Genomic DNA, 25,832 nt, shown 5'->3' with positions numbered 1-25,832 from the left:
CACCTAACACTGCCTAAACAATTTTCTACTATCAAACATGGCTGTATATAACATTGGGATACTTGAAATTAAATGCAGTGAATGTTGTATATCGTAGATTTATCTAATAGAAGGGAAGTTGAATGACAGGCTTAGAGAAAATATGAGTATTCTGTGAGCTCTTACCTATGAGGTTTGAGAATTGCTTTATGCGGAATAAAATATTCTCAACAAAGTATGCAAGTAAAACATTTAGATTAAAGTCAACTGTGGGATGGCGCTTCACAAAAAAAAATCAAATAAAATTATATCAGAGCAGCATATATATTTTTTAATTAGCGGAAATTCCACTAACGCTTTTCGTCACTGATATCCGAATGCCGTTTATTCTATCTTAAAAAAGACACCAGCGCAGTGTAACCTATCTGGCAGTTATCTATGTTGACAGCCCCACAGGAAGAGGGAAAGATAAAAAAACTTGATCCTCGAGGGTGAGGAAAACTTATCTATATAGGCACTTATGGAAGCTTGCTTGACCAGCTCTATGATACAAAGGAGACTCTGATGGAAAGTTTATTTTTCTGGTATGGAGCAACAGTACGTTCTAGGTATCTACGGCTGCCGGTCGCGTGAAGGGCTTTGCCAAAGTGAACCATCAAAGGGTTGCGATTGTGAGCCAGGTTCTTGAATGGAGGGATAGTAAATAACTTAGATTGCAAAATGAGACGCAATCCTCAGCTGCCAGCAAGTCCTGTTTAGCTTGGGCATTCCTCGCTATGAGAGTGAGAATAATACTCAGGGGTAAGTGACCTTCAAATAGTTTCTATTTGGGTTGTTTCTTGCGTTACTTTGTTGAAACTGACAACTTGTTTCAAAGTCGATCCAGTTCTCTTCTTCAGATCGAAGCGAAATTGATATTGACCTGAGGAAGAGAACTAAATAGTTCTAAAAACGTGTTGCCTGTTTAAAAAAGAAAAACGATATAGGGTAGAGTCTCAAAGAAGATGTAGCATTAGTGTAGCCATTGGAAGCCGGCAATCAAACACAAGCTTCATGTAGTTTTGCTCACAGCTTAGAAAGACCTCTTTACAAGTTTCAAGTTTACGAAAAATTATTAAGATTTACCAGTTGGCGGTAACTCCTGGAGCCATTTTATTACAGTAATTAAATAATGAATTACCATATTGTTAATTTATTATAACGATGCAGTGATATATTTTTTTATCCCGGCGAACAATTGAAGTAAATTTTTCTCGGATTTCGCACCGGGTCAGGTCCTCCATATCTCCTTCCAACGTTTCGATGAGCAACTCGCACATCGTCTTGGAATCGTCGTTAGAAATCCATGGATGCCTGAATCCTAGAAGACGATTGGCGAGTTGCTCATCGAAATGTTGGAAGGAGACGCGGAGAGCTGACCCGGTGTGAAATCCGAGAAACCTTTACTTCATTTCAATATAGTGTTTTTGTTTCTGTTAATTCGGTAAGACGAGGGACCGTATCAGCTGCGGATATTTAGGCGTAACCGTGTGGAATTTCAGAGAATAAAAATCCTTTTTGTTAACATAAATTACGAGATAAATATAAATTAGGACAATGCTATTTTAAGATTATACTGCGGGGCAGAAACAATTACTCTAGTCGTTATAGTATGCCAGAAAAGATATTAGTGCGAATATTTATGCGCCGTTGATAAAATGTTCTTTGAAGCTTTGAGTTTATTTGTCATTTACTGGTTGACAAAAGTTTTACTAGCTGTCCTTCAACGTCCTCCGGTTGAAGAGAGGCTAAGGAGACGATTGCACGACGACCTTCGTACCTTCTTTTTTAATCTTTTGTTCTTTGCGCAATATATCGCATAACAGCTCATTTCATTTCATTTTATTCTCTCCATCATCTATTTGTTCCTCTTCGCATTCCACATTGAAAGCAAGCGCAAATAAAATTTAAACCATGAATTCCCAGTTCAAAGTTTCCCACTTCTCTGGTAACTATACTTCCCCAGCAACACCGGGTGGCCTGCCAGTAATCAATAACTTTCAAATTACATCTCTAACGCAAATTATGACTAATAAAAAAATCATCAGCCTAATAGTTCAATGGAGTGTGCCGTATTTTTAGTAAATCTATCTCTAGCCAAAACAAATAAACTGGACTGTTTACCCACGCGTGAACATGCCACGTATAGCTGTCCGTATGAAGAACAAGTTGTGCCTCAAAGCCACAAAAAGACATCGCTTGGCGTTGACATTTATCAATGCGAATACCAGTCTAATTGGAAATTGATCCCGTTTGTATTCAATTGGCACATTTGTCGGAATAATAGAGATTCGTGGGAGTAATACATCTTCTTGGAACATTCCATTCATAATTTATGGTGATAGAAAGAGATTTAAAACAACATAAACAATACTGACGGTCGTCAAGGGGACATCAAGCCAAAAACGCTAAAATTTTAGCTTGTTTTATGTGTTTTTTCTAAATTCACCGTAAATCACGTGGAAAACAAAATTCTATTGCAAGAATAAGAATTTGCATTTATTTTTCTTTCCAATTGTATATGTCTCAACTTAATGTGACCGTTATAACTAATTTAAACATGCAAAAGGAAAAAGGTCTGCAGTCACTAAAAGCGAACTTTACATGTATTTCGTATGGAAATGACTCAGGGCCCATTCCAGGGCCTCATGGGCCCAGGAGAAGAATAAAAAATAGTTAGCAACATATTCTCAGTCCCACAGAACACGCACACCAAATTTCATAGAATCGGCCCAGCCGTTACGGAGGAGTTTGGAAACAAAAAAGCATGACACGAGAATTTTATATATTAGAGGTAGATTAGATTGTGTTGTAACGAAGCTAGCCTAATGTTAGTGTGGGAGTAAAACGTGACAGAGTTATTGTTTCATTTCAATGATATTTTGGAATTAAAAATCAGGGTTAGCATAAATTATGGAGCACTGCGGACTAGTACCGTATCTCATATCATAGTAATTCACACGATCATTTTGTTTTCCTTGATGATTGGTGGTTTTTGCTTCGCATATCATGGTCAGAGGTGCTGTCAGAAAGTTTAAGTCGTCAAAAGTTGAGTTTTACCATCGAAGTAACGCTGGAAAATCTGGCCAATTAACTCATCGTCATGAAAAATCAGCCAACAATACATCATTCCGTGGACATAGATTTTTAAATGACGTTTTCTACCTTGCAAAGTCTCTTAATGATAAAGTTCCACTGAACCTTATCACTTTCACTATCAAAGCTATTTTGAAAGTCTTAAAACTTCACTAGTTGGCTGACTCCTATTAAATCACAGCTAATCCATTAGTATAGGTAGTATTATTAGATGCACTCTTACTCCCTGAAAAATTTGCCATCATTACTAATGAAGTTCTCCTGGACTAGTGACTTTTTAATTCTTATTGCAATGCAATTAAATTAGAGATTCAGATTTTTTCCGAGCTAAGCAATCAAGTTTGTTTTCCTTTATTTTGATATTTCATCCTCCTGTGTCCTCATATTTTTTGCTAGTGTTGCCAGTGAGTCTTCCTAACCGCAACACCATCTTAACGTTCCAGCTGTAAACATGGCTGTGCATTATAACGAACGCTGGATAAAAGAGTAAAACAGAATTTACATGCATGTAACACTGAGCAATTACGCGAAGCATGCACGTGAGCAATCAAATGCTTAGTTATACGGTCGCACGAATCCACGCGAAGGAAGGGAAGCATCTGATTGGCTCCCGCGTATGCTTCGAGTACACGGAAAAAAAGTTTTGATTAAAACTATTAAACTGGTATGATAGGGAGTTTTTTTTTAAATATACTTAAACTTTGATGTAAATTATTAAGCACTTGATTTATTTTATCAAACGCTCTTTATAAATTTTATCGGACATTTCTATATTACATAATTTGGTCAATTGTACGAAAGAGTTTGGTAAAAATAACTGAATAAATTAGTAACGCTTCAGTTTGGTAACTCTCATCGAAGTTTTGATTGATTTTACAAACGTGCTTGCATGCTTGGTTACAAATATCAAACACGCTATTGTTTGGTTTGATAGAATTTACAAAACCGCTATGTTGAATCTACCAACGGACAGTAGTTACCTATGGGAATTCCACTGTTTATTTACCTGAATCGAAGATGGAAAGTGAGCTGCATACCCTATTCAAGTGTTGGGGCTTCCCGGAGTTGGCGGAGTTGTTCATAGGTATGTAATTTGAAATTTATAATTCATTAGCTATTAAAAATAATTAATGAAATTCATGAATGGCTCGCAGTATTTAATTTTGTGACCTCTGTAGTATTTTAGCGTTTTCATGTACATGTATTGTTGCCAATGTAAAACTGTAGTTGAAAGATTCGTAAACAAATCTTCCTTAAAAGGTAGGTAGATGTAAATGAATTTATTTTCATTCTTAGTGATGGTGAGAAGGTTGAAATTTAATTTATTCCATCCATTTTTTATTTACCTATTCTCATTTGATTGTGCATAATCTGGTGCATAAAAGGTTGGCAGAACGCTTTTATCAAAATTTTAGTCGGATTTTCACCAAACTTAGGATGTATAACTTAATTCACATTCTACTTAATCATATAATTCTCTTGGTGTCGGATGGTTAACTTTTACGTAGCATCAGCCGTTATAGACGAGAGACGATGTTCGACAACAATGCCTCATTTTGAAAAGGTACGTTGGGTTTGAGTTGAGTGGGGGCATGATGTTTACATAAAGCAAATACATGGACAACAATGCCGGATGTTAGGTGGATAACCCATCACGCCTTCAAGTAAACAATTCGCTACCAGCAGCAGCGGAGTTTTCTTTTATAGCAGCAGTACTAGCTCCCAGCCAATCAGCTGTCTTCTAGTTGATTCAGGAACGGGATGGTTTCTTATAGTATAGTTGGCTTCTTTTCTTGAGGTTTCAGTCTAAGCATTGCATTGGGTTAGGTGGGGAAAGGAATATGGGAAGGTTTTAGGGCAAATTTGGGAGTTTTATGTCTGGGTTTATTTGGAATAATGTAATCCCAAAGATTCATTAACAGTTCGTTATTGGTTTTGCCAAAAGAATGCTGAAATTTTTCTACTGCGGTTTTAAGAAATGACAAAATTGGTGTTATTTTGAGATCGTTTCGGATTTGGCGGTTGCTAATGAACCATGGTGCCCCAATTATTTTCCTAATAATTTTATTTTCACAAGTCTGTATGCGCTTCAGATGGGTTGCTGCGGCGTGTAGCCAAACTGGAGAGGCGTACGTTAATAGCGGTTTGATCGAACAGTTGTAGAGTAAAAGATTAGTTTTTAAAGCCAGAAGAGAATTCGACTTCATCAGTGGAAATAAAGCGGCGTAGATTCCCTGCGATTTCTTAATTGATGACAGGATGTGACAGGACCAGGTGAGGCGTTTATCTAGCGTAACTCCGAGGTATTTTACAGTAGATCATTTCGGAATACGCATATTTCCGCAGTAAACATTATGGCCTTCGCCGGCTTTCGGTCGTCTGGAGAAAACTATATGATTGCATTTATCTGCGTTGACGATGAGTTTCCATTCGGCTGCCCAATCTTCATATTCGTCCAGGTGGTCTTGGAGAATGTCGGTTGTTTTATGCAGATCGGATCCCTGGGCCATTAAGGTTGTATCATCGGCATACTGATAAAGGCGGGTTTGAGGAAGGGAAGGAGTATCATTCACGTAGAGGTTAAACAAGATTGGGGAAAGGACTGCGCCTTGCGGCACGCCGGAGGAAATGGGATGGAAATAGGATGCAGAGGAATAGATTTGGACAAAAAAGGATCGATCGGAAGTAAAGGATTGGATTATTTTGATTAGGTAAGGAGGAATATTGATATCAGTTAATTTTTTAAAAAGGCCCAGAGTCCATACGCGGTCGAAGGCAGCTTCGAGATCCAACAGCACGCAGTGAGAGATCAATCTTGAGTTGAAGCCGGCGCGCCGCCGCGGCGGTTATAACTTCTACCAGTCTCAGCACTTGATGAGTAGTTGAAGTGTTGCTGCGGAAGCCGGTTTGCTCTGGTCGGATGATGTTGTTTTCTTGCGTGAAGTTGCGTAAGCGAGCGAGTGAATAATCGATTCGAACAGTTTTGATAGAGTATTTAGCAAACTGATCGGACGGTATGAAGATGTATTTGAAGCCGGTTTATTCGGTTTGGGAATCATTATAATTTTTGCTTATTTCCACGCTGTTGGGAAGTACGAAATTTTTAATAAATCGTTGAAGAGACGAGCCAAAATTCGAAACATCGGGTTTGGGAGCTTTCTTAATAGCTGGTTATTAATGCCGTCAGGGCCGGGCGCCGATTTTCTTTTCAGCAGCTTGATTGGAGCGATGATTTCAGCCGGGGTTGTAAATTCAGGTTCGGAGATTGGGCAGTTAAGTAAACTAAGCCAGTTGGTACAGCAGTCATCTTCACGTGGAGAGGAGAGATCATTGCAGAAACGTTTTTCTAGGAGTCCTGCGAAGATTTGCGCTTTTTCATCATTGGTGACAGCTAATCCGGATGGAGTATTGAGCGCAGGAGTTTGTCGGCGAGGTTTTTTGAGAGCTTTTGCAATGGGCCATATGGTTCCGTCTTCGCCGCGAAGGGATTAAATTTTTTTGTTCCAGTTTTTACTTCGAAGTTCTTTGATCGAGCGTTGGACTTTGTTTCGAAGCGCATTGTAGCGTTGGCGGTCTTCTTGGAATCTGCTTCGCTGCCAAATATTTCGGGCTGAGTTTCGCTGCTGGATCATGGCGATGATGTCGGCCGGAAGAGCTTCAGGACGATTTTTTGGCGGAATTTCATATGATGCGTCGTTTGCGGCATCCTGGATGATGGTAGTGAGTTTTTCGACGAAGAAGTTGGCTTCTTGACGAGTTGAAATCGGAAGAGTGTTGAGCAGATGACAGTTGTCTCCAACAAGGCGACTGAATTTGTTGTAATTGATGCCTCTTTTCGTTGTGGAGGAGTTGCGCGCCGGAAGACAGTTGATAGTAAAGGTGACTGGAAGATGGTCCGATAGTTGGTAATCTATTGCAGCAGAATAGCCAATTGAAGGAATATTTAGAGAGAGAGCGATGTCAAGGATGTCTGAAGAACCTTGGTAGGAGGAGTGGGAAGGAGAATCAGGAGCGATAATTTCCAAATTCCGCCGACGCAGCAAGCCGAGAAGCATTTTTCCGGCTTTGTTGTTAGTATTGCAGCCCCAGTTGATATGTTTCGCGTTTAAATCGCCGGCGATGATCGTCCGCGCTTTCAGGATGGAATTTAAATGCTCGAAATCAGCAATTTTCGGCGGTTTCGGCGGACGGTAAGCTGACCACATATGGATGTCGCCGAGCGTGGTTCGTATTTTGGCGCCGACAGCTTCGACGGAGGATTTGTTAGGATTAGGCAGTTGCGAAGAAGGAATTGATGACTTGATTAGGAGCAGAACACCGCCGCCTTTAGCGTTGTGACGGTCGAGCCGGTATTGAGAGAAGCCAGGAAAATAAATCGATTTCTTTTCGTTGAGCCAGGTTTCTTGAATGAAGGCCGCGTCGCAGCAATGCAATTTCATTAATTCGCGAAGCTCTTCTTGCTTGTCGTGTATTCCGCAGATATTCCAGTGGAGAATCTTGAGCTGGTTTGCTGGACGATTAGCCATCGCTCATCAGGGAGAGTGCTATTTGGATAATTTCAGTTATGATGATTTCGGATTTTGGAGTTTCGGAAGGAGTAAGGAGCTTTTTGATGAGACCGGATAACCAGGAAGAAATTTTTTTCTTGAGGTTTGGCGTGAGGAAGGACGAAATGAAGGATGCAATATTAAAGTCGGCTGCCTGTGATGGCGGAGAGCTGGAAGGTGCGGCGGCGGGAGCGGCAGGCACAGTCTGCTACGGTAACGGTGGGAAGGAATCGGCGCTGAACGCTGATTGGCTGGTTTGTGGCGGTCGGTGGTTGCTTCGTAATTTTTCCGCAAAACTAAGATAATTCGGACATTGCTTGAAGTTAGCCGGATGGTTGCTGGAGCAATTTGCACATTTCGCAGGAGCAGGTTTGAAGAGTTGGCATGCTGTATGGGAATGATTGTCCCCGCAGCGGACACAGCGCGTTTGCATACCGCAAGATTTGTAAGTATGCCCTTGTCTCTGACATCTGGTGCATTGGGGCGGTCCGGGAGAAGGACGGAAGGTTTCTATTTTGACGCCTAAGCCGCATAAATGCGTCACTTTCATGAATTTATCTTGGTCTGCGGAGGACTGGAGTTTTAGTTGAAAGAGCGGCAGTAATCTGATGGGGAAGTGGAGGAAGAGTTTCATCAGGTTTTTCTCGCAGAAGGCGCTCGCGGCGGTCTTTTTCCGATTTTAATGGTCTGGTGGTCCTTAGTTGTATTACGTCTTCAGCTTCTAGTCCTTGCTCTAAGAGAGATTCTTTGATTTCGTCGGTTGAAGTTGCAGAAAGGAGGCCGCGAACAACTAAATAGGTTTTCTTGTCTTCTGCTAATTGGTAGGAATAAAATTCCCAGGATTTTTCATTAAAAAGTTTGACTAATGCACGAAAATCCTCCGCCGAATGGCACTGAATGCGGATTTGGGATCCCGTGGTATTACAGACAGGTGGTTTGCTGGTTGCAGTGATGATCGCACGGTTTTTTAAGGACCATTGTGATTGTTCCTTGAGGAAAATAGGCGGAATACGATATTTTCTAGTATTTTGAGGCGCCTGATGGACGTTAGGTTGACTACCGATGCTGGGGGTCTGAAAAGAACCGCTTTCTGAAGATTGGTTACGGTTTTGGCGAGAAATATCTGCAGGAGTTGGCGGCAGAGCGGAAGATTCCGGAAGATGGACCTGAAGAGGGCAATTTTGAGACTCAGGATCTAGAGGAGCAAACCTATTGCTGGTCGACAATGGAGGTGGCGATAGCGGAGGAGAGTTTAACAGACGTCTACGCTTTCTCGTCTCTGTAAAACCGTCCTGTGAAGCAGTAGCATCTATTGGTTGCAGTAGAAGGAGCCCAAGAATGGCTCTTACATTTGGATCTTACAATTTCTCTAATGGCAAGGTTACTTGAACTGTGGAGTTTGAATTTTTGAGAACTGAATCTTTATCGGGAATTACATTAGGATCTGGCAAAGGAATGGAAGGAGTGGATGCAATGCTTGGACTCACCGAGTCCGGAACAGAGTTGGTTCTGACGGGTTGGGGCGGGCTGGCCGGCGGTGATTCCGGTGAGGATCGGGTGCCCTCGTCTTCGGACCAAGGTCCTTGTGGCTCGTAATCTTGAGATTCCTCGTCCATCGCGCCGATTGGCGCGTTGCGTCTTGACGCTATTCTTTATTCGGTAAAATTTGTCGAAGCACAAGGTAAAAATATACACGCGCGCGCAGGCACTTAGTAAAAAGCACGAAATTCGCGGCAACTGTCCCAATTCGCGACCATAATGAATTAACATGTGATAAAACTCGTCATACCCAGGCCCGTGCTGGACTCCTTCTTATGGCGTAGGACGGTCATGGGCTGACGGCGCCAGCACTATGCAGGGGGAGGACTACCGGAGGTTGTGGGGATGTGGAATATAATAAATAAATTTTGAAATTTTAATACTTACTCTCTTGAGGTTGAATGAATATTACCAAATTGAATTATTAATTTAAATTATTTTTGTTTACTCAAGACGGTGTTTATCAGCGGAAAACGTCCCGGTGGCCCAGCACGGCCTTGGTTATACTAGACTAAATGTATATAAAGGATATCACCAAATACGTTACAGCCAACTTACAGCAATGCAAAATGCTTGCAAGAAATGCGTTCTTGTGCATCTTATTTACCTAGTTATTAATATTCAGATCCGACTTTCTTCATTGTTGCTATTAGTGATGTTTTTCGGGTGCGCCCCGCGTATTTATCCGGTTTGTTTCCCGACGTTTCGTGGCTGTTTAAAGACACTTTTCTGAGGGAATAAGGATAGATTTTCCGTGGAGGGTATTTATAAGTGTTCAAGGAGTGAAGAAAATTGAAAGGGGAGGAGGTGAAGGAGTTGTCATTCTATTTTTATATAACTCCAGAGCAGGATCCCATGCGTAGCTGATTTTTAAGCCACAGTCTCTGTGAAATTCTGGTCGCATTTCCTAATCGTCGAGGCATTGGATACTGTTACATTCTTTTTATCTTTACAGCTAGAAAGTATGTATACGCTACTATAGCTGTAGAGCAAGAGTTTGTTCCATTGTAGGTTTACCCAAGGGCGGCTTCAGTATCAAGTTTGAGAGGAAACCATGACCTTGGTCTGGTGAATATGGAATACCCCCCCCCCCCAAGGAATGTAGGAGGGAGGGTTGTCCCATATTGAATATTTTGTAGGGAGGGCCACACGCTCTTTGATAAATACCACTGTAACTTCTCTCACGTTTGAAACTTTTAGCCGTCCATTTTCAAATACCTTCCCTATACTTTACGATGACACAAACACTTTAAAACAAATAAAAATTAAAAATTTTGGTTGAAATTTTTGGGGGCTCATGAACCCTGAGACCCCCCTAAATCCGCCCCTAGATTTACTGCAGCAGCTGAATTATACTTTTGTATACATGTTTTAATTTCTATATTTTCAGCTGACAATATTGATTATAAATTAATACTTTCTTGCAGATAATGGAATAGACATAGGCATATTGAAAATATGTCAGTACGAGCAGATTGAAATTTTACTTTCTGATCTCAACTTGGGGCAGAAGATAATTTTTAAAAGGAACTTTGAAGCATGGAAGGGGTATATTCCCATTGTAATATATTCTGAGGTCAATACTTTTCTTTTAACATATAGGCTGTTTTCAATTAATATTCACTCTATAGAAATACTGGTACACCTGAGGTTTTTTTATGCCTTTATGAGTTAATAATAAATACCTTGCATACATGATTTTGAGTGTTGGAAGTGATTAAAATTCCATGATAGAATTACTTTCAATGTTTGATTTTTAAGTATCATTTGTATAATTCATAGTAATAGTGGTCATTCTTTCATTTTTGCCTAGAAGAGCTGTATGATTTAATTTTATTATATGATCATTAATATAGATGGCATAAAGATTTATTATTAAATGCTTTATGCTATTAAAATTTTAAGATTTTTGTAATCTTACGTTGGAGGTTGTTTCAATTCTCTTGAGAAGTTATTTACAAAAATTTGTTTGTTATAGGTTGCTTCACAGGTAGATGAGCCAGATATCATAGAGGCCTCTCATAATAGTGTGAGTCCTGGTTCTCCGGTTAACCGTCCACTACCAGGAGAATTCAATGCCACTTCTTCAGGTGCAATCACCCCTCAAAGTTGTGCTACCCCTGTATTACCTGAAGGAGGAGGAACTTCTGTGATAGAAAGTAGACGGGATAGGAGTTTATTTGTCAAGGAGGCCAGAGCAATCAATTGTGCCACTTCATTGAGGGCTTTATTACACAGTAATGCTTTGATTGGTCAATGTATCACTACTTTCTATGGCAGGAATTGCTTTCTAGACAAATCTACACGGAAAAAACTAGCCAAATTGATTATAACATCAGAATTGTCTGAATGCATCACTAAAAGAATTGACACAACTAGATTCTTGAATTTGGCAGAGTGGATTATCGACGTCTTCCCTTCCGAAAAAAAAGAAATATGGTTTACACCATTTAAATCCATTCAAGGAAAGAGAAAAGTGCCTGCAAGAGGAAAACTAGTGGATTTATACCACAACATTAGAAGAAATCTAATAAAGTCGCAAATCATTGGCAAGAGGTCATCAAAGGCCATAGCTGAGAGAGCTGGGAATTCAAGTGAAGGTATTTCTTTAATTCCTGGAGCAAATATGCATGTTATTAAGAACTCTCAATGAAGAAAATGGCTTTATATATCATTGGGAAACCTTGGTATTTAATCCTAATTACTGACCCATTTTAAAGTATATATTTCTTTCAATATTCTTACAGGTGATGTTGATGAAGAAATGATATTGAAACTAGACTGGCTCAAAAAAACTGGAAAGCCATTTGGAACTGCTCTTCAGTACTGGAAGGATACATTTTTGTTGAGAAGACGTAATTTCATGGAATTGAGCAGTAGTATTCATGATTATTTTGAGGAATTTGGGTTGCTGAAAAGTAACTGTGGCTTCAAGTTGGTGAGTTGACATCTGTAGGCCATTTATTTTAGCTACAGCTATTTTTATTCATTCTATAGAGTGATTTTGTTTTTCAGAACTGAAAATTAAAGGTTTTCTTTAATTTTTAAATACGTATATTTTCTATTTCAGCTATCTCTTGATTTTGATGAACTGTATCCTGATCATAAAGATAATTTATTCTCCTTTTGGCCAGCCTTAAAGGAGAAGATTTGTAACCTATTCCAAAACAAATTGGAAAATAACAAAAGCCTGAAGGGTGTTTCTCAAGTGCTCGAAATTGATGTCACTGCAGAAGGTATAACTTTCCTACTTCCATTTCTTGATCCAAAATTTAAATGTAAATGTAATTTAAATTGCCTTGATGTATGTACATTAGGCCGGCCCTTATTTTTCGGAATTGCGAAAAGTTATGTTTTCCTGGTCTCAAAATGATCCAAATGAGGTTTATATTCATGTGTTAAAATTTGGTTACTTTAAAATAACGGCAACCCTTGCCCCAAGGGCCCTAAGTACTAAGGACCCTAAATTGAGATTTTTGAGGTCAAAAAAGTGCTATTCCTATGTAAAACGTAAAAGTAAACCTCTTTAGAACCAATTTTCTGTTTGTTTTTACCTATGTCTAAGCGTTTAGGAGATATCGTCCGTCGTAATGCAATTCCCCCCCAGGGCGCCACCCCGCACCGCAGCACCGCTGAGGTACGGCCCGCAGCACTTACTACAGACCTCCCCTCAACCCCCTCCCCTCCCACGGCAAAGACTTTGCTCCTGGTGACAACATTTACATGCTAGTGGTACAGTATTGAATAGTTTATTCCTCTTGTGTCACGATTAATGTTGTTAAAGGCTATAATGTCAATTTTAACCCTTCAACGCCGACCTATGTACTGGGTACCGATCCCTTAAACCTTGATTTTTTGCCGCCACACGGCCACGAACCATTTCAGCAGGCTTTGTTCCAAAGTGCTCTTTATGTACAAAATATTATAAGCATGTGATACAATTGTGTTTATGAATTATAAAGGAATGAAGGGAATGAGCAGGGCTTCCTGGGCTCCATCAGTAGATAGAAATATTCAAGGAAAAAGAAACGAGGTAGTCAGTTCACGGATGTAGATCACTGTGGAGAGATAGTTCTTGTTTATAGTGTGCAAAGGATAGAAGGTGCTAATTTTTTTCGGATTTAAGGAGAATAGTGGTGAAATAAATACGTTATCATGAACGTGACGTTCATTTTAAGAATAGAGCAACAAGGAAAGACATGTAATCAAGACTAAATACAGACATTGAACTGGTTGGAAAAGAAATTGAAGAAATACTCGGCTCAAATTTACCTACAGTGAGAGAAGTACTGTGTTTTCTCTATCACCTAATGGGTTCGAAATTTGTAAGACTTAGTGCGAGAAAAACCGTGAGAAATGCGTCTCGTCCATGGTACAAAACTAGAGTTCCTGTTATTACGGAAAATAAGGCGATTGAAAAGTTAGAAAAATGACGCAAAGAATGGATGAACGTGCAACGACATAAAGAGAGCGCGAACTACAGTGGAGATGAGGAGAAGAGAATCTTTCGTAACAAAACTTGATGATTTGTTTGACATTGCAAGGAGCGGTGCCATTGAATTTTTGACGCACGATGAGGAAAGTGCAGTTAATCTCTCGGATAAATGTGCTTGGGCTGAAGAAACAATCTTCTTACGCAAATAAAGAGGAGAACGAAATGTAGTTATTGGTGGAATAGATTTCAATATATTCAAGAAGAAAGGAAAAGATGTGGTTCTCCGCTCCTTGTGCTGCATTAGCTTCCAACAGTGACCCGGAGTTCCTAAAAAGACTTGTAAATTACGAAAGTCTTAGCCTGGACATAGCGAAAGCAGCACAAAAGAGGTTTTCAAACCACTTGGGGTCATGAGTGAGGAGTTGGTAGGCCTGTCATTCTTTGACGGATCCATTTCTAGGTGTGAAAATAAAAACGTGATACGCCGTATGTGGTCGTGTGAAGGAAAATATGATCCACCGAAGAAGGCATTCTATAAACATAAAGACATGACTAAGGTATCTATACCATATTTTGTCACTACTAATTCGAGAAAACTATTTAATGCATTGTAAATATGCATTGCATTCTTCGATGTGCACATGCGAGAATGGGATGAACATACAAGAACGATTTGCAAATTATTCGGGGTCATCAAGTGGGAAATGATAGTGCAGCGAGAGGGGTGAAACTAATTCAAGATTTTTAAGCAGTCACGTTGAAGGAAGAGGGCTTTCAAAATTTATTACTAAGTGTGGCTTTTCATCGCAATACAACCCATACGTGCGGAAAGGCACTTTAATTGTCAAATATGGGATGTCAATGAAAAATTAGAAATTCAATGAAAATGTATTTTATTTTGGATATTGTACCGAAATTCATGGACAGAGTGAAAATAAATTGATCTCTTGGATTGGAAGTATTGTTATGGCAATTAAATTCTTTCTAAGGTAATCACATTTCTTCAGAGGCTAGATCTTGCCAGTGTGAGCAAAGTTTTTGCCGTGGGAGGGGAGGGGGTTGAGGGGAGGTCTGTAGTAAGTGCTGCGGGCCGTACCTCAGCGGTGCTGCGGTGCGGGGTGGCGCCCTGGGGGGGAATTGCATTACGACGGACGATATCTCCTAAACGCTTAGACATAGGTAAAAACAAACAGAAAATTGGTTCTAAAGGGGTTTACTTTTACGTTTTACATAGGAATAGCACTTTTTTGACCTCAAAAAACTCAATTTAGGGTCCTTAGTACTTAGGGCCCTTGGGGCACGGGTTGCCGTTATTTTAAAGTAACCAAATTTTAACACGTGAATATAAACCTCATTTGGATCATTTTGAGACCAGGAAAAATTAACTTTTCGCAATTACGAAAAATAAGGGCCGGCCTAATGTACATGTGCACATTTAAATTCTCACTGGTATAGAAGTTTGTGTACATGGTGAAATGCTGCAGAATTTTACAATTTAACAATTTAAAATTTTAAGCCTCCCACTCCTAAATTCCTGGGCTAATGACATGACGAACTCTTCGGCCTCTTTCTCACCCTAACCATCCCCCCTCCATCTGCCATGCCCTCCCTAAGGGAGCCTCCTCCCCCTAACTTCTTTTATACCATATGACCAAGTTTTTCCCCCTCCCTCTTCACTGTTGACCAATCCGTTCAACCTAATTACCTTCCTCCCTACCCCTCCTAGCCTGGTATAAAAGGATGTGATGGACCTCTGTAGAGTTCACCTGATGATGACGTCTAACGTTGAAACCATGGTCGTGAATAAATATTAATGTGAAAGCACAAAGTTCTTCTTTTTTAATTTAATTATGAATCGCTTTCACCAAGTTATGCCTTAAACAATCAACAATTAAACAAGTTAATTTTCTTGCATTACTTCAACTAGGAGATGACTTATCAACAGTTCAAGTGGTGAGAGCGCTAGCCCTGTTACTGGCAGTGTGTAAGCCAATAAAAGGCAAAAAGCAGACATGGAAGCCATCGAAGCAAGATGCAGTCAATGGAGTTGTCACAAATGTGCTATCCCCTGCAGATCTGAAAAATTCAGTGCTTAAGAAGATAGCTGAATGTGAAAAATATGGTTTGAGTTTTCAACCCAGTTTCTATACTATTACTGATAGGGCATTGAATTCATGTTCATGCTATGTTGTAATCAACAATTGTTTTTATAATTTTGATTCGGCTATTACTGCTCTGGACTTTTGCTTTAAAGCCTTTCACGTACTTCAGGCTAAATACCCACCTGAGTCAAAATTGGCTTGGAATTTTATTCAGATGTACGTGTACAAGCTAAAGACAGATTGTGATGGCAATTTGCTTGTTGCACAAAATTTTGCACAAGAACTTGGAATATGGTAAATGTTGTTTCTGTTTAAAATTTTCATTTAATTGTGATTTATTGTTTTTTGTAGTAATTCTTTATTATAATACATTTACCTGTCAGCCATGCCTAATTGTTTTATGTGTCTGAGACATATAAATGACTTAAAAATATTTAGGACGCACATTAGGTATCATGGGGTGGACAGAAATCATTCAGTTTTTTGCGTGGAAGGACAGTGTGGTGAGAAAAGGTTTAGCAACCTGAGCTCCTTCATACGCCATTTCCGTGAAGTCCATGAGGTGCCAACACATGACAATGAAGTTTCTGAGCACATAAATAGAGTGGTTAGTGAGATTAGTCCAGTGCATGATGTACAGGATGGAATTATTAAGAGTGATCAGATGGATAATCATACTGATAATTTAAAAAATGAGCTGCATTTGTTTTTGTCCAAGCTATACAGCAATACTAAGATTCCTCGCAGTGAGATACAAACAATAGTCGAAAATAGCCACGCACTACTTCATACTATCAGTACCACTATCAAGCCCATAGTTTCCAAATTTTTAAATAATACTGTAGAGGGCAGAACTGAAACTGCCACCAAGGAGTTAAATGAAGTTATTTCTGTGCTTGAAAATCCTTTTCAAGGTATTCAAACTGAATACAAAAGATTTCAAACATACTCTGAGGAAGGTACCTTCATCCCTCCTGTTACATTTAGTACATGCAATACACTTAATGCTACCACAGCATCTGGAGAACATTTCCTAAAATCTGATAATTTCTATGGTCAATACATTCCTTTGCGGAAAACCCTTAACCCTCTCCTTCCTAAACCGCCCGAAACCAGCCGTAAACATTTCCCCGTCATGCACGAAGTTTAAATACCCATTTGCCCCACTGGTAGACCTATTTTTCTCCGCGATGAGGAACTGACGCAGGTTACTTTAATTAACTTACAATAACTTGAAATATATTTAAGTGATTTGTTTTAAAATTTGTATACGTTTTAAGAATATATTAATTTATTGAAAGAAGTTGGTCTTACCTTATATTGAATTTAATTCCCTCCTTCAAATCCATTTTCTTGGTGATATTGATGATAACATCCTATTTTGCAAAGAGGTAAATCGCATCTGATGCATTTCCATGACGTTTCTATGCTCCGACCAGCAGGAGTTTTTCTTTTCTTTAAGCTGCAATAGGCGCACACTTTTTTTCTCCCCACGATCTTTACAAAAGAGTGTTGCTGTCTCTGTGAAAATGTGCCCATCGGAAGGATTCTTTTACGTCCCACTACTTTACGCGAGGAGAATTTCCCTATCATCTGCCTGTAAAGTGCTAAACGAAAATTCTTCTGAGTTACTCCATGCCTAGTATTTGAGGCCATTCTATACGAGATGATCTTGTAGTAGCGCATGCGTATGTGTTATTCATAAGTAGTAATTTCATGAGAGACACACTCGAAAAAAAGCTATCAAAGTACAAATGATGATTTTTCCCTAAATAGTTTTTCATTAAATTCATTACAACTTGCGTCCCAAGAAACATTTTACGATTTCTTTTATCTTTTTTCCCTAAGTACACATTTACCTGCAGAACGTAGCCATGGGAGCTTGCTAAAACCCAAACTTTAAATCCCCACTTCGTTGGCTTTCCTTGGATGTATTGTTTAATTTTATGACGTCCTTTAAAAGCAACCATCGCCTCGTCAACACTTAATTCTCTACCGGTTTATACTTTTGCTGAAAAGTTTCCATTACATCAAGAACCGGCCTAATTTTATGCAATACATCAAAACCCTCCTCTCCCTGTTTTTTTTCCTGAGTTATATCACTAATATGGAAATATTTTGAAATGTTTGTCCATCTTCCAAAGGTCATACAGTCACGAACAATTGAGCAGTCAATATCTTGGCTATGCCAGTAATCCTTGCTTTCAGGCAAATCGAATATTCCCATGTATACTAGCACTCCAATGTATGCCACCATTTCATCGCACGTACCATCTACCCAGTCTTTGTCAGCCTTTCCTGAGGAATGTTGAAGATGTTCTGCATATTTGTGTCCTTGACAATGTTGTGAAAAAAAACTTCGCCCCCTATTATATATTTTAGGAAGGAAAATTCATTTCCACCTATCGCCAAATTATGAATAGGCCCTCTCTCTTCTTTGAACTCCGACGGTTCTTCAAAAATCAGGGTGTCTCTCCAAGAGTCATGCACCTGATCATCACCTTTTAAATCACTCGTGCTTGGGGTAACGTCATCCTCCAGTGGTACATCACCTGATCTGACACTATCACTGTATCCTTCTTCTCCATTCAAACAACTAGAACCATCTGAATCACTCGAAAATTCGCTTCTGTTCACTTCTTCTGCGAAAGCATCCTCACTTAACCAAGCCATGGTCAGAACTGAGGGGCATTAGGTTTCTTTTCATTTGAGCTGAGCTTTGCCTCCTCGCCATATGAGATAGGAAAAGTGTGAGAGTGCCTGTGACCACCCACAAACAGAACTGAGGGGGATTAATTTTCTTTTCATTTGAGCTGACCAGCTGAGCTTCGCCTCCTTGCCATGTGAGATAGGAAAAGCGTGAGCTTGTGTGTGACCACACAGAAAGAAATATCGTCATTAGATGTGACAGTCACTCTAAATAACACAGGGCAGGGCTGGCAGGGTTTTCGTATCACACCATTTCAAAACTGGCCCTCCTAAAAATCCCATCGTAAGAGCTTAAACAACTTCTCAGTTAATGTGCCACGCTGGAACAAAGCACCTTATTGTCTCGGGATTTTAGCTTATGGTGACGACGTTCTGCTTCTTCTTAATGAAACGAGAGATAGGAAGGATGCTTGTGCTAGCAAAGATAAACACTCTCAAGATAAAACAGATGCCTATGAAGCTCAAAAGGCTGCCCCAAACAGAGCAGACCAAGCCGGGCGGATTCGGCTGGTTTATGAAGGAGCGACTTAAATGGCGGCGGCCGGTTTCGGCCGGGTTAGGACGGAGCGGAGAATGAGGCATTTAAACTTCAATAGGGAGAGGGTTAAGGTTTTCTTGGAGCAGCCTAAGGTAATGGCAAAAATTTTGACATATGTGAATGAGATATCAATAGAAGATGAGTTCATTTCCAACTTTATTAGTGGTAATATGTGGAGAAATAGGTCTCACTCTGGAGAAATAGTTAGGAAAATAGTGCTACCATTATTCCTATATTCAGATGATTTTGAGTGTGGTAATGCTCTTGGCAGTCACAAAGGAATACATAAAGTGACAGCTCTTTATGTAAGCATGCCGTTTCTGCCCCCTGAATACTTTTCTCTTCTACATAATATATTTGTTGTTTTATTGCATCACACAGCTGACCGTAAAATGATACTCAACAAAATACTGTATAAACCTGTTATTGATGAATTCAAATTTTTGTTTAATGAAGGCATAATTGTGGACATAGCAAAGTCTGGATTATCACCAAATAATCCATTGTTTAATGAAAAGATGCACTTCTCTCTAGCCCTTATGCTAGGAGACAATTTAGGATTACATCAGATTCTGGGGTTTGTGGAAGGTTTCATGGCCAATTTCCCATACAGAATTTGTAAGGTAAAGAGATCGGTCATGGTCAACCAATGTCAAGAGGATTCCTCTCTTCGGAGAAATCCTGACAATTACAATTCAGATCTTTCTCTCCCCAAAGCCTCAGAGACAGGCATTCGTGAACTTTGTGCTTGACATAGTGTCCCTATGTTTCACTGCACTGAAAATTTGGAGTGGACATTATGCATAATTTGTTTGAAGGGTGCTGTGTTTATGATTTCACTGTGATTTAGGACTATTTAATACATAACAACTACATTGATTTATGTACATTAAACAACAGGATAAAATAATTCAATTATGGTGAAATCGATAAAAATTCCAAGCCTCCGCTCCTGACATATGAGAAAGGCCATGTAATTATTTCTCTTTCCTCCTCTGTTTTGTATTTAAAATGGTCTCCTGATAAACGCCTAAAGAATAAGCATCACCATCTGCTTCATTACCCATGGCTGATAGCAAATTTTGGTCCATTAATTCATTTGTGGTCAATGAGGTTAGTGTCAAAGCATCGCGTTGGTAAAAGTATTGCTAATACCATAAGTAGTCGTAAAAATTTAACACTTTCAATGGCAAGGAGAATACAGCTTTCTTTTCATGCCGATGTAAAAGAAAATGTATTTTTGAAAGACCGTTTTAAGTGTGGGCCAACTCAAGAGTGCAATATTTCAGAGATTGAATCATACGAATATTTCAAAAAAGAAGTATTTGATGATTTAGATGAAATAGAGGTTGCTAAATGGTTATGTCCCATTTATAGGGACATTATGCAAAAGAAATTTGGTTTTAGTCCTGAACTATAAAAATGACTTACCGGTTTTTGGTATAATACATGTAATAATGATTTCAAAATCACATGAAGTGGTCTTCGCTTGTGAGAAATTAAAAACATTATCTTTTCATGATCATTATTATGGTTATGAAGTATCTCTTATAAAAAAAACATGTTTAAGCTGAATAAATACTGTGACTTATAACATTCATTACCAAAAGTAATAAGCAAGAATTCCCCAGGGGATTCAATAGTTTTATACAAGTATGGAATACTCTTCACAAATTCACTTTGAAATAAATCATTTTTCCTTTTTGTGCAACATGTAATATAATACTTAGATTATTTTATTCAAGCAAAAATATTTCTGTTTTTATTATGCATAAAAACTGAAATATTTTTGTTTGAATAAAATAATCTAAGTATTATGAGAAAAATAAATTCATACAAATTTAATAGACCAGTTCATACTGTACTATGGAATAGATTGAACCATCTATGTACTTTTTATCGTTCTGACAATACCCGCTTGATAAATTTTATCGAACTCATGCAACCATCTAGTAAGTTGGTGATGGTTTTCCGGGTTTACACCGCGTTGATTCATGTTTTTGCGGATGACAGTTTCGGGCGCGTTCCAGCTCCCGTCTTCGGGTCCAAATGATCGGCAGATCTGCGATTCTTATCTATATAACATATCTTCGACCACTCATTCATTCATTCATTCATTCATTCATTCATTCATTCATTCATTCATTCACGTATACAAATGTTTGGGGTGAACGAGACAAGATACGGCAAAAAGTCTAATGAAGACCCCCTCTAAAATTGTCTGAAACCCCAGGAAAAATTATGAAAACACTAAATTTACAATTATTTATCCGTCTATTCAATTAAAAGTGAGTATAGGGATTAGTTCAAAAAATGGCCACCAAATTCCAATAGCGGCGCGGCAGTCATACAAGCTAACAATCATAGCAACATATTTGTTTATGCAAACAAGAGGAGCTAAACTGGGAAAGAAGATAAAGGAAATGAAACGAAAAACTGATAAATATAAGGTAGGAAATTAAGAAAGTAATAATTGAAGTGTCTATTTCTTTGCGTCTTCTTTCCGCAAGAACAAACATCTGTTTAAATCAAAGCGCATTCAAATCAAAAGCGGAGAAATGTAAGGTAAGAAATTAGTTGTTGTTTTTGGTATATTACATCGAGAGTGTGGTGGTTATTAATTTCAAAGTTAACAAGTGCTCTAAATGCCATATTAGAAATATGATTCGTGCTGTTGACTATAGTTCGTATCTTGTTGGCGATACACGATTGTAGTAAAAAGACTTTTAAACAAGTCTTACATAATATAGGTTGGTAGAAATGATTTTATTATCGTGTTTTGTGATGGTGATAACTTTTTATTTTTGTTCACGTTCTTTTTTCCGTTAATTTCCTTTTTAATGTACAATGTTATCCGTGAGCTGCAGGAGTGAATAGGCAGTGAATAATACATAATGGAAGATAAGTGCAAATAAAGGTATTTCTTATTCAATTATTTGTCTTGCGAAAATCACGTTTCCTTGAGTGACTAAGTTATTCAACTGTGAAAATTATCGAAATCTTGACATTCACAATGTCTTGTACACCAAAGGCTGTGATCCGTTACTCACCAGATTTATTGCGCATTGCGTTGGATATTAAAGCTGAGATATTTGTGTATCCCGATTCATTAAAACTTTAAATAGAGGTATTTCTGAAGTGAAATCATTCGCGATCAGGATCAATAATATTTCGATAAAATTCGTCATACTAGCCCCAATTCATGCTAAGGCGCATTTGTTTCTAGATATTGATATTCAGTCCCTACGTAATTCGCTTACGAAGCGGGGAACAGCTGTTACATCTTATTCGTATATGATATAAGAATTTGGTTGAGTTTTGTGGAAAATAATTAATAAACGTGTTTTTCATTGTAATTCGTAAAGTCGTTATGCTATGATATTACGTATGCATTGGGTGTTGCAGTGGAACGTGGTCTCAACGTTTTTTGTATTTGAATTGAATAAGTTAAAGAAACTCGTAGAAATTTATTTTACTTTTTTAGCCCCTCAGAAAAACTTTTCTCTTTATAAATATTTACATTCATGTTGTAGCCTACGTACCATGCGCTCGTTTTACGTGAAAGTGGAAATATCGCTTATACCTAAGCTAGCCAGCTTTAAAGTAAACGATCTTTAAGTAACAAGTAGCAAACAAAAAGTGTAAGACCTCCCACAACGAGCATAACAGGCCGTAGGCCTTTTTCGGGGGGGCCTAGGGGGGGCAGAGCCCCCCCAGCGAGCATAGCGAGTATATACATATAGCTAGTCAGGCGGCCGTTGATTTGAATTCCATTGTTGGAAAACCCGTTTGAAAGATGAGGATAAAGGATAGCCGTCTTCCCTATTGAAGTTCTTTTGATGACTCGCTATTTCTATCGCCTCCCTTATCAGCCTACGGAAATATTTATTTTCCCTGGCGATGATTTTCGATTCCTTGAAAAGTATGACGTGCCCAGGTTCCGACCATGCATGCTCTGCAACCGCAGAAAGACGAACCTTTTTCTTTTCGGTTGCCTTGAGATGTTCTTTTATTCTGCATTTGAGTGATCTAGATGTTTGCCCGATGTATGATAAACCGCAGGAACACGCTACTTCATACACTCCTTCATAGATATCTGATGGATGACGATCTTTTTCACTCCGGAGGAGGTCTGGGGTCTTCTTCAAACTTTTAAATCGCGTCAGAACGTCATGTTTGGCGAGAACTCTAGCAATTATTTCCGACGCTCCAGCCACGTATGGCAAGAGAGCATGTGCCTTTGCCTTTTGCTGGTCTTCCATTGCAGTTTCCAAGGCCACATCTCTTTTCTCCTCTTCCTTACGCGCGATATTTTTAATCAGTACCCGATCGTAGCCATTTTCTTGGAGCGTGGTAAGGAGGTGTTGTTTCTCTCTAGCGAGCGAATCTGTATCCGATATGGAAAATGCCCGATGATATACAGTTTTAATGACTGATGCTTTTACCCTGGGACGATGGTGTGATTTGGCATTCAAATAGCGATCAGTATGCGTTTTCTTACGATAGACTGAATGTCCCAATGTGCCATTTGATTTCTTCTTGACGAGAGCGTCCAAGAAGGGAAGTTGGTTATTTTCTTCCATTTCCATAGTGAACTGGATGGAAATATTTTGGCTATTAAGATGTTTAAGGAATCTTTTCAGTTTATCTGTCCCATGAGGTTCATATGAACAAACGGAAGGGGCATCCATGGGTTCTCCTTTATCACCTGTCGTCGCAGATCTTTATATGGAAGATTTGAACGAAAAGCCCTGGATTCTTTCCCTATGAAGCCGAAACTCTTCGTGAGATATGTGGACGATACCTTCGTCATATGGCCTCATGGGACAGATAAACTGAAAAGATTTCTATTTATCATCCTTTAATTTTAATTCCGTTATATTCTTTCCCAATTTAGCTCCACTTGTTTGCATACACAAATGATTGTTTGTTTGTATGACTGACACGCCGCCATTGGAATTTGGTGGCCATTTTTTGAACTAATCTCCATACTCAATTTTTAATAAATATACGGATATAGAACGAGAAATTTAGTGTTTTCATAATTTTTCCTGGGGTTTCAGACAATTTTAGAGGGGGTCTTCATTAGACTTTTTGTCGTATCTCGTCTCGTTCACCCCAAACATTTGTATAGGCCTGGTTACACGGTACATGAGAATGTACAAGAAAATGTGAGAATGTCTGAATCTCAGAATGAACGCGAAAATGCACCGTGTAACCACGCAAAATGTAAGAATGTATGAATTTCTGAACGCCTGCTCTAATTGCGTTCAGACAATCATACAATTTGATATTTACTTAGTAATTTTTTAAAAGTTAATCTTTTAATGGCTTCTTCCCGTATGAAAAATAATTTGATCACATAAAAGCGTATTCAAACGAAAAGAGGAAAAATATAAGGTAAACAAACCTTCCTTAAAAGATAGGTAGGTAAAAATGATTTTATTTTCATTCTTTGTGATGGCGATAACGTTTTATTTTTCTTTACATCCTTTTTCTGTTACTAACGTTTTTAATGTGCAATGTTATCCGTGAGCTGGTGCATCAATGGCAGTGAATAATAGAGTATGGAGGAAAAGTGCGATTATAGAATCGAAAGTATGGTTGCTATTAATTCCATGGTTAACAAGTGCACATAATGTAGTTCCTCTCTTGTTGCCGATACACGATTGCTGTAGAAAGATATCTCAACAACCTTTCCTTTAAAGATAGGTAGGTAAAAATTATTTTTAGCGTTTCATTTTTCTTTACGATCTTTTTCTGTTACAATTTTTTAAATGTGCAATTATATCCGTGAGCTGGTGCATCGTAGGAAGTGAATAATAGAATATGGAGGATAAGTGCAATCATAGGTATTTCTTATTCAATTATTTGTCTTACAAAAAGCACGTTTCATTGAGTGACTAAGTTATTTAGCCTTAATATATTCTAAATCATGACATTTATGATGCCTTGTTCATCAAACGGTGTCATCTGCTACTCACTAGATGATTTAATTTCGCATTATATTGGATATTAAAGCTGTAAGGAGATGTTTGTGTACACCGACACATTAAAAAATTTATAGAGGTTTTCCTGAAGTGGTATCATTTGCGATCATGACGAATAATCTTTCAATAAAATCGTCATTTCTAAATTCGTCATACTAGGCCCAATTCATGCTAAGGATCTCCACTGTGTGCATTTTCTCCAGATATTGATATTTAGTTCCTACGTAATTCCATTGTGTGTATCGTCCTCTCTTAAGCTTACGTAGGGGAACTGCAGTCACAACTTATTCCCATTTCAAGAATTTGGTTGAGTGATGCGAAAAATAATTAATAAACGTGTTTTTAATTTATCATAACAACCGATTAGCTTGGTCAATAGAGTCTGTTATGATGCTTTGGGGGCCCGTGTTCAGTACCCTATGCAGGCACATCTCTTCTCCGCTTTTTTGTATTTATTTTGAGGTGACCTACATTGAACTCCTAATTTCATGATTTTCAATCAGAGCAATGTTTTTCTGGGAGGAAATTCTTTCATATGCTCACGCTACGTCGCGTTTATTATGCATTTGGTCTTTGTTGTTTTATCGATCTGATGGGTGCAATGTTGATAGTATTTATCAAACTACACTTATCAAACTTGTTTGTTAGAAGTAACAGAAGTACTATTCAATTCTCGATATGAATCCAAATTTCGAAGAGTTCGATCAGAAACTGGTATTTCTAACTATGTTTTTGGCAGTGTTTACTCGCTTTCTTTAATTTTTATCAATTAAAATGTAGTTTACTGTAGTTCATTGTATTTCGAAAATTCGTTATATTATGATATTAAGTAGGTATAAATAGTGTTACAGGGGAACA

The 25,832-nt window shown here is 38.6% G+C and overlaps 2 protein-coding genes across 2 annotated transcripts in view; both read left to right on the top strand.

Annotated features, from left to right (window-relative positions):
- The first annotated feature begins 561 nt into the window (after positions 1-561).
- Positions 562-25,832, top strand: part of LOC124168914 — a 48,580-nt gene continuing 23,309 nt past the window's right edge. The window contains exon 1 of the mRNA XM_046547307.1: positions 562-780. The gene's annotated coding sequence lies outside the window, so the exon portion shown is untranslated. The remainder of the gene's footprint in view (positions 781-25,832) is intronic.
- Positions 3,971-16,125, top strand: LOC124168928. The gene is made up of 6 exons (XM_046547333.1): positions 3,971-4,198; positions 10,628-10,776; positions 11,179-11,800; positions 11,948-12,138; positions 12,271-12,436; positions 15,563-16,125. Exons 1-6 carry the CDS (start codon positions 4,132-4,134, stop codon positions 16,033-16,035), a joined length of 1,668 nt encoding a protein of 555 aa, XP_046403289.1. The 5' UTR covers positions 3,971-4,131; the 3' UTR covers positions 16,036-16,125.

This window comes from Ischnura elegans, chromosome 1 (genome assembly GCF_921293095.1).
Source record: "Ischnura elegans chromosome 1, ioIscEleg1.1, whole genome shotgun sequence".
NCBI classification, from domain to species: domain Eukaryota; kingdom Metazoa; phylum Arthropoda; class Insecta; order Odonata; family Coenagrionidae; genus Ischnura; species Ischnura elegans.
This window is presented reverse-complemented; position numbering and strand designations above follow the sequence as displayed.

Excerpts from the sequence above, each read along its gene's own strand:
- LOC124168928 (XM_046547333.1), top strand. The coding sequence starts at position 4,132 with ATGGAAAGTGAGCTGCATACCCTATTCAAGTGTTGGGGCTTCCCGGAG. Across the intron at positions 10,777-11,178 it reads CCATTGTAATATATTCTGAG|GTTGCTTCACAGGTAGATGA; the intron begins GTCAATACTTTT and ends TGTTTGTTATAG. Across the intron at positions 11,801-11,947 it reads AGCTGGGAATTCAAGTGAAG|GTGATGTTGATGAAGAAATG; the intron begins GTATTTCTTTAA and ends ATATTCTTACAG.